General features: G+C 34.2%; 1 protein-coding gene across 1 annotated transcript; it reads right to left on the bottom strand.

Annotated features, from left to right (window-relative positions):
* Positions 1–313: 313 nt before the first annotated feature.
* LOC130983270 (ABC transporter B family member 2-like) lies at positions 314–7,439 on the bottom strand. Its single transcript, XM_057907486.1, has 11 exons — positions 6,944–7,439; positions 6,506–6,560; positions 6,228–6,403; positions 4,157–4,617; positions 3,547–4,081; positions 3,092–3,471; positions 2,594–3,006; positions 2,141–2,382; positions 1,797–2,044; positions 1,297–1,709; positions 314–1,202 (listed from the first exon to the last, which is right to left on the bottom strand). Exons 1-11 carry the CDS (start codon positions 7,220–7,222, stop codon positions 655–657), a joined length of 3,750 nt encoding a protein of 1,249 aa, XP_057763469.1. The 5' UTR covers positions 7,223–7,439; the 3' UTR covers positions 314–654.
* Positions 7,440–9,531: the final 2,092 nt, after the last annotated feature.

Genomic DNA, 9,531 nt, shown 5'->3' on the forward strand with positions numbered 1-9,531 from the left:
GAAGTACCAAATGTACAAATACAACTTATTTATCTGAATTGGATCTAACATACGGTGTTACGTTGCGTATATTATAAGCACAACAAACCGGAATTTGTGAAAGGTGTAGGGAAGAAATTAAGAAGGTGAAAACTCAGGTGAAGTCGACTTCATGTGAAGTTGATACTTGAGAGTCATTAGATAAAAATTATCATCTAACGGCTCTCAAGTATCAACTTCACGTGAAGTCGACTGCACCTGAGTTTCCACCAATTAAGAATATTGAAATGGCATTACTATTTTGAAATACATACCGTGTATTTAATTCATTAACATGGATCATGTGATGGAAATTAAAGTCTCATCATAGCAGCAGAGAGAAATAATGACTTCTGTGCTTGCTTTGATTCCTTTTATATACAGACTATTCAGCACCCTTTTGTTTTATGCTATTATCAGATGATGAACTATAAAAATGAGAGTCAAGATTCAATGCCAGAACTTACCATTATATATATATATATAGGAAACTATTATTCCGGGCGAAACACCACCACCCCAATTCACATAATAATTCTCTGTAAATCCCAGGGGGGGAAAAGAAATAATATAAAATTACTGTATAAAAAATTCATGATCATTAATTGTGGTTATATAAATGTGGCTTCCATTATGCTATAGTTGATGCTGTTGTTGTTGAAGGTTGATTAATTTGAAGTAAGATCCATTTTTATTTTCTATAAGAGTGGAATGAGTTCCATGCTCAATTATTTTGCCATCTTGCAAAACTGAGATTTGATCAGCATTCCTTATTGTGGAGAGCCTATGTGCCACAATAACCGTTGTTCTGTTCTGCATCAACCGGTCCAAAGCTTGTTGAACCACGCGCTCGGATTCAACATCGAGCGCGCTGGTGGCTTCATCCAAGAGCAGGATTTCAGGGTTCTTTAGGACAGCTCTGGCAATGGCCACTCTTTGTCGCTGACCGCCTGATAGTTGAACTCCTCGCTCCCCAACCTTGGTTGAGTATCCCTCCGGAAGGCCACTTATGAAGTTATGAGCATTGGCAAGCTTCGCTGCCTCTATTACTTCTGAATCAGAGGCTCCTTCTTTCCCATAAAGGATGTTTTCGTAAATTGATGTCGCGAAAAGCGCAGGTTCTTGCTGCACAAGCCCAATGTGTTTCCTAAGAGACTTCAAATTGAGTCTCCTTATATCTTTTCCTGCATTTCAGAATCAATTTTGTCACAATCAAGAGATACCAAGGTTACTTGTTCCTCAAGTAACATGTATGATCCTATAGTTTAGAAAACTCACCATCAATCAGCACTTTCCCAGAAGTTGGATCATAAAATCTTAGTATGAGGGAGATAACAGAGCTTTTTCCAGAACCACTTTGTCCAACCAAGGCAATACTCTTGCCTGAAGGAACAAGTAGATTGAAATCCTTGAAAATAATCACATCTGGCCTTGAAGGGTAGCTGAAATGGATTCCCTTGAGCTCAATTGTTCCTTCCACTGTCTTCAACTCTTCTCCAACATCACCTATTACGCCTGTCTTCCTATCCATCACTTCGAAAACGGACGCAACCATTTGATTCCCTTTCAAAAGGTCTGGGGCGAGCGCCAGAGTCTCCCCCATAGCCAGCGCCGTTACTATTAAAACCATAAATGACTTCATCACTGATTTAAAGCTTGCAAGCTCCTTCTCCATTAAAACAGATCCATACCTGGAAAAGATAACAAATCTCAATACCAAGATAGAAAATTAGCCTATTGACATGTTAAGGAGGAAAGTATGAAGCTGAAGCTTGTACCACAAGGCAAGGCCATAAGATGAGAAAATAAAGAACTGGGAAATGCCATAAAATATGCCAGCGATTTGGCCTCTTTGAAACGAACGTTTCGAAGGATCAACAAGCTCATTAGCATAGAGATCAAGGACCTTTTCTTCAGAACAAAATGCAGCGACCGTGCGAATATTGCTAACAGCTTCCCCAGCCAACATGTTGGCTTTTAGATATGCTTTGCTCAAGTTGCCACCATAGCCTTTCATAAAAAGTTTCTGAAATAATCATGCAAAGATAATAAATAATAAGAGGTAGAAACACACACAGATGTGAGATAAATTAATGTTGGAAAAAATGGAGCAAGAAGGAACCTCGCTGATGTGACCACAAATGATCAAAGGATATGTGGCCAAGACAACAAGAGTTATTCTCCAATTCAACATGAAGGCAATAATGAATGAAGCAACAACCAGGGCAACATTCTGTAACAGAATTGTGGAACGATCAACAACTATGGTCCGCAACAAAGTTGCATCGGTCTCTAAACGTGATGAAAGCATAGAACTTGTATTGCTTGTATCATCAAACCAGCCAATTTCATTCTTCAAAATAGCTGCAGCCACATAAATTGGAAAAAGTTGTTCTTCAGCTTTATAAATTACACAAGCCAACAAGACAGTGTTCAATCCTGAATCTGCAGCATTAAACTTTGTAAAAGAATTCAACAGAAGAACTTTTACTTAAGGTGCATATAAATTTTTCTGATGCATACATGCTGTTTAAAAGGCAGAGAATTGGATAGATAGTTAGCTGATGAAACTTACCTGAAAACATCCTTTCTCGGACACGAAGGGTGAGGCGCTCTCCCATGATTCCAAAACAAAGATGCTCAATGGCATGGACAGTGATAGTTATGACTGCTCCTCCACAGAAGAGGAAAGCAATTTTCTTGACTTCATGTTTGGTGGTATCCCAATCCATATAGTATGATACAAGAGCATGTGAGATTCCGAGTGCAAAGAGTGGCATCTGTGCTCCAGCAACAAATGCACACAATGTCCCAAAAACCCCATAAACCCAGTCAGGACCAATCATAGAATATAGCCTTCTTGCTGAAACATGCTTTGGCTTGCTTGCGTTTTCTTCATCACATATCCGCCCAATAGAATCCTTATCGGATCGAAAACTACCTCCAAAGCTTGTTGTTGTCCGGGACAATTCCCTTGAGTACTTTATGCTACAATCAGAAACAATATAAGGTATAAATTCCAATGGAAACAGAGATGCTTCTGTTAACTTGAGCTGCAAGTTACTACAAGTACCTTGATTGGCGGCCCAGGCTAGGCCCGACCGAGGGGAGGCGCTGCAGAGAACTTGCCTCTTGGAGTTGAACAAGAGATGCATACACACTAGTAGGATTGGACATTAGCTCCTCATGGTTTCCAGTTTCCACAATCTTCCCTCCTTGAACAACAGCTATCATATCTGCATTCCTAATTGTAGAAAGTCTGTGTGCTACTATCACAGTTGTCCGGCCGACCATAACGCGATCAAGAGCCTCCTGCACACTCTTCTCTGACTCAGCATCCAGAGCACTGGTTGCTTCATCCAGCAACAGAATTGATGGATTCTTCACTATGGCTCGAGATATCGCAATTCTTTGCTTCTGTCCACCTGATAGCTGTATCCCTCTCTCACCAACCTATAAAACATGCTTAATTAGTATCAGGACTTTCAATAGAGCTAAAGATGAATTACATCATGCATATATATACACCTGAGTTTCTAATCTTTCAGGAAGATTGTTAATGAAAGACTGAGCATCTGAAAGCTTGACAGCGCGTTTTAATTCTTCAAGAGTGGCATCATCTTTTCCATAGAGAATGTTCTCCTTGATGCTTGTAGCAAAGAGTGCAGGTTCCTGATTAACAAGTCCAATTTGCTGCCTAAGCCATTTGAGATCAAGTTCCCTGATATCATTCCTGTCCAATAGTATCTGACCTGAAAGTGGTTCATAGAAGCGTTCGACCAACGATATAACAGTGCTCTTTCCAGAACCACTTCCTCCCACAAGGGCTACAATCTTGCCTGCAGGAATGTCAAGACAGAGGTGGTTGAAGACAGTTACATCCGGCCGAGACGGATAGCTGAAACAAACATCCTTGAATTGGATACGCCCCTCCAATTTGCTTAGCTTCCGACCTGAGCTTCTTTTGCTGATTGTGTCCCTCTCAATCATCTCAAAAATTGGATATGCTGCCGCCTTTGCCCGGATAAATGCAGAGATATCAGGTGCTGCCTGCCCAAGTGACCTGATAAACAAACAAAACTCAACCTTGTATAAACCAACTATTTTCATATCAAAGGGAAGAAGAGGCAGGGCTTACAGGCCAGCGATGACAACATTGAGCATGGTGGTGAAAGACTCGCCACCATTGGCAATACTCTTGTGAACAACAACGCTTGTGAACCAAACAAGCAAAGCCCATGAAAGAAAAAGGACACAGTGCATTGACCCCAGTCCAAGTCCCTTTGCTAATCCTGCTTTTCTACCGTTTTTGTAAGTGTTCATTAGAGCCGTTTTGTATGATTTCACTGCCCTTTCTTCTCCTGCAAATGCTTGAACCGTTCTAACATTCCCTATGACCTCTTCTGCAATTTCACCAGCTCTCACATACGCTTTACGAACCTTTGCAATAAGCCCAATTGTGACATATGCATAGAGTCCTCCAGCAAGTGCAATCAACGGCACTATTGAAAGTGTCACAAGACTAATCTGCCACACTCTCACAAACCCAATGGTGAACCCAGCTATGAATCTGCTTATGTAGTGCATGAAGTTCCCTACCTGCAGTAAATCACGTTCATCTTCCATTATCATTCTATTTTTCTCTCAAATTCCATGCATTCTTCACAATTGCCTTCCTATACTACTACTTCAACCATACTATTCTACAAAATTTACTATCAATTTTTATATATTCATAGTAATTTTTTTAGCATGCATATCATATTTTTTTGGATTATGTTACGTGTACACCAAAATAGTCACTAAAGTTAGTTATTAGTATAAAATACATGCTGAAACATAAATATATATAAAAAAAATTAAACCATACATATATTTATATATAAATATATTGATGGTTGATTTTAGTATACAAATAGTATTTTTTTATTTTTTTAATATTGCTTAAAATGTTTCTTTTGACTCTCTCAACGTTGTCCTTGGTGGGGCCATGCCAACATGTCATGACCAGTGATAGCTGAATTGGATTTTAGTCACAAGGGTTTAAGAAGAGCTAAATGAAAGTTATAAATAAAAGTTTTATAAAATATAAACAAAATTTTAGTTTTTTACACAACTGTTATATATTTATTAAAAGAAGAAATTTGAATACTTTTACTTATTATAAGTCTAAAACACTTGATAGTTAAATTCGAAATATAAATTATTTGGATTAGATGAACTTTTACAATAATAATATTTGGACACAGAGAAAATAGAGAGGGAAAAACAACAATAAATAATAAATAAATAAAAGAGAGGGGGGCAAAAAGCTTAAAGTGGTTATCATTTATTGAGATTAAATATATCTCTTTTATTTTCTAATTTTTAGATTTAGTTAAAACAAAGTACGAAATAAAGGTGAAAATGATGAAAATTGAAAACTAACACCCAAAAAACTATAAATAGTTTTCTTCTTTTTTAAAAAATAAAATTGGGCCTGTGAATTGGTAAAAGCTAAAGATGATAAAAAGATTTGTGACATGAAGAAAGTAACTGCTAAGATGCATGAACCAATGAAGTTACAGTTAGGCACATGGATCTCTGGTCAAAACGTAAAAACCTTAAAAACAAGGCAACTCTCTATCTATCCCCCGCTATCTTCCCCAATCCCCACCGGACCCTATTAATGCCACCAAATAACCATTCAATGCCCCATTAAATCCACAGCTGTTCTACTCACTCACTAGATTTAAAGATGGTGTCAGACACACACCACTTTCGCTTCAACTCTCTTAACAAACAACAACACAACCTTCATTTGTCAACTATACCTACTACTGTAGACTAGTAATTATTAGTAATAATCTTTCTAACCGCTTCAATTTTTATTGTTTTCTGCCTTTGCCATAAACCATTAATAATTAAAACAACTAGAATTGTACAAGATTTGGAATTGAAGAGGGTGAAAATGAAACCGACTTAGAGAGTTAGAGTGAAGATTATTACTTATTAGTGAGTTAAAGCCTTAAAAAGGACTAATTTGTCTTTTTGCAACAACGCGTTTTAATGATTTATATATATTATATAGTGAATTTCATTTTCACCTCCCCCAAAAAATTTTAAAAAAATAAATAAATTGCATAAAAGTAGTACTAATAGTAGGAATAATTTCCGAGCAAAAAGACCATTTATTAATCTTGCAATTGCTTGAAATGGAGCATGCATACCTTTTCAGATAGTGCATCTTGAACTATGATAATGTCACTTGTAATGGCAGAAATAACCTCGCCTGTGGAAGATTCAGTATCAAAGAGACTTATGTCTTGATTCAACATTGATTTTAAATAAGCCAATCTCATCTTTGCTGCTTGCCGTTCTCCGGTATGCATCCAACAAGCCACCTCTGTATTATTATTATTATTTTTTTTTACCAATAATAATTATATAGTGATCATATATTAAAACGTTAATAAATTGAGTGGGTAACAAATGATTAATTTCATACCTGTCCAAGATGAAAATAGTATTGCTATACTTAGATACACAAAATCCAACGAGTACTGCAAAATTCCAAAAAAGTTATATAATATTAAAACTTCAAGTGTAGAAAATTAAGAATCTTTTAAAGGAAAAGTCTAGGAACAGCATTTTTATTAAAATCTGGCCAGCACTTAATCATCAAAAAGAAAATGTGTAATCTTATGTCGTTAGATGTTATCTCATACCATTAAAAATGTTGATGATAGTTAATTGATGGATATATCACAAATTCTGCTGATCCCCTAGCATTCTTCTTTCTTAAAATCCCAAAATACCCTTGAAATATTTTGAACTACATGAGGACATGTTGGTATATTCACATCTAATGATCTCACTGGGTGGATAGGTGAATGCATGGAGAAAAGAAGAAGAAGACAAGGAAGGGAAACTAAGAAAAAGGTACCTTAGCAACTTTGTGAGAAGCTTCCTTAGGAAACAGATAAGCCAAGCCTATGACATTGATCAACTTGCCAAAGAAGATGAAGAAAACAGGAACAGAGGCACCATGAACACACGCCCCAACAGATCCAATGGCCATTAACACAAAATCATAAGTGTCAGCAAAAGAGAACAGCTTCATAAAAGGAATCTTATGCTCCTTCTTCTTCTTATTCTCTTCTCCTCCTTTACTGTTAGAAGCATCCATGGCAGAATCAACGGAGAATGCACCCCGCTCTGACATTTTTGGCCTCAAAAGGAGAGCAAAACTAACAAGAATATGACCCTTCAAAAGGGTAATAGTATGTGGCTAATAAGAAAAAGTGATAATGATGATGATGATGAAGGAGTTGTAGTTGTAGCTGTATTGAAGAAGAAGAAGGACTGATAGAAGAAGAAAGATAAGGAAGGTCACGTTCGTTGTTGTGATTGTGATTTGTATTGAAGGAACTAACAAGTGAGGAATAATGGGGTAGGAGGTGGTGGATGTGCCATAATATATGGTGAAAAAAAGAAGATGGAATATTTATTAGTAGCTAGAAAAGAAGATAGAGAGTAGTATATACTATGCACCTTTCAACATAATATTAAAATAATATTAATAATAATAAGCATATATTAAGAAAATTGTGGTTTCATTAACCAGATTAAGATTTGATACTTATCAGAGATGCAAATACGGTGATAGATACTATGATAAAGATGGCGATGAAGTTATAACTTTTGCATGTGGAGTTTCTTTTACCTTAGGAGAAGTTTAAAAGTAGTCTTAAATGAGACTGTCTCTCTATTTAAGCAGTTTCTTGTTTTATTTTTCTTTGTTTAGTTTATTTCAGTCACAAAAAAAATTAAGAATTGATACTCTCAATTTTTTATTTCAGTTGATGTTGTGAGGATTGATTTTATACCATTTAATATTTTTTATATATTTTTTATTTTGTTTAAAAAATATATAATGAAAAATTATACTTTATCATAATAATTGAGAATAAAAAATTAAAAAATCTAGTTCTATTTTAATTTTGTGTTGTTATTATGATTTATGAGGGTGTTTATGAGAGATTATTGATTTCTCTCTTGCCAACCAAATAGATTTAAATTACTAATAAGTTAAGTGATATATCAAATTTTAGGTAATATGTGTTATTCTAAAAATAAATATTGAGATTATCATAAATATAAATTTTTGAATTTTGTATATATTTTGTATATATAAAAAATAATATTCATAATATTAACATGTGATTTTAGGACACATGTTAATTAATCTTTTAAAATAATTAGATAAGATGGATGCCAAACTTTTAACTAGACACGCCGTCATATTAAATTTTCACTTAATTTAAATTTAACTTCCTTAATTAAATTAAATTACAACTTGCAAAGCACATATATAATATGACTTGTTATATATATTAGGTCAGTTTGGATGTTATCTATGTTCATTAGAGACATAGATATAATGTATTTATTTGTTTAATGAGATAAAAAAAATTAAATATATATTGACAATTTGACATATAACGAGTGACAAAATACATAAATTTAGTATTTTATCAAAAACTTGAGATACTCATACATATTGTAAAAAATTATTTTTTTATTCTAAAAATTTAAGCTAATAGAAAAAATTAATATAAATAATTATATATTTAATAATATAAATTGCTATTACAATTTAATTCTCTCAAGAATCTAAAAAATTTTATTTTCAACCATCATCACGTAGGTCACCAATAATAATAAGAGTAAAATTGGGTTTTTTTTTTTTAGTGACAAATATATTTTTATTGCCTTCTTATAATTAGTATCTTAATAACTAATAAAGTAGATGTATACATATATGTATATTTAAAATATAATAAAGAAGTACAGCTTAATAATATAGATATCCCAGAAAAAAGCACACACATGAATCTACTCTCTCTTTCACTCTTTCTTTATCTCTCATTGTGCATTAAATTACATTGAGAATGAGTTGTTGGACTTTGCTATATGCATGTAGGCTCCGATAAGTTGAATTGGGGTTTTAGTGACAACTTGGTTGCGCTGTGGCTACAACTCATGAGAGGGAAATAACTTTAGACATGGGGAAGGGGAGTAATATCGATCAAAATATGAAGGTTCCGGGGTTGTTGTGGTTCAATTTTTCTTGTTTGTGTAAAATTAGATAAGATTCCACCTTATGCTATACTATACTACTATATTTTACATGGAAAAATAAGATAAGATGTATGGTACGGATACTTGTAGCAGGAAACTTTTCCTTAACCATTAAGATGTTAGCTTTCTTAATTCCTACCCCGTATATGCCTTTAATTTATACTATATATATTGACTTTAAATTTTATCAAACATGTTTCTCAATTATGATTTTTCTCTTCTTTTTTATTTATTAACTTTCAACCATTATGTATATTAGAATTTTTTATAAAGATATAACATAAAAATTATTCATAGATTCCATTTCACGATTTAATATATAGATTATTTTTATTATAATATAGAGAGTACTACTATATATAGTAGTACAAAAGTGATTGCTGTATTAGT

This window comes from Arachis stenosperma, chromosome 5 (genome assembly GCF_014773155.1).
Source record: "Arachis stenosperma cultivar V10309 chromosome 5, arast.V10309.gnm1.PFL2, whole genome shotgun sequence".
Taxonomy (NCBI): Eukaryota; Viridiplantae; Streptophyta; class Magnoliopsida; order Fabales; family Fabaceae; genus Arachis; species Arachis stenosperma.

Bases quoted from the DNA above. Each gene is read 5' to 3' on its own strand.
- LOC130983270 (XM_057907486.1), bottom strand. From the start codon at position 7,222: ATGTCAGAGCGGGGTGCATTCTCCGTTGATTCTGCCATGGATGCTTCT. The intron at 1,710-1,796 runs GTACAAGCTTCA...TATCTTTTCCAG, and splicing joins TCTTATGGCCTTGCCTTGTG to GTATGGATCTGTTTTAATGG. The intron at 1,203-1,296 runs GTGAGTTTTCTA...TCTGAAATGCAG, and splicing joins TGGGAAAGTGCTGATTGATG to GAAAAGATATAAGGAGACTC.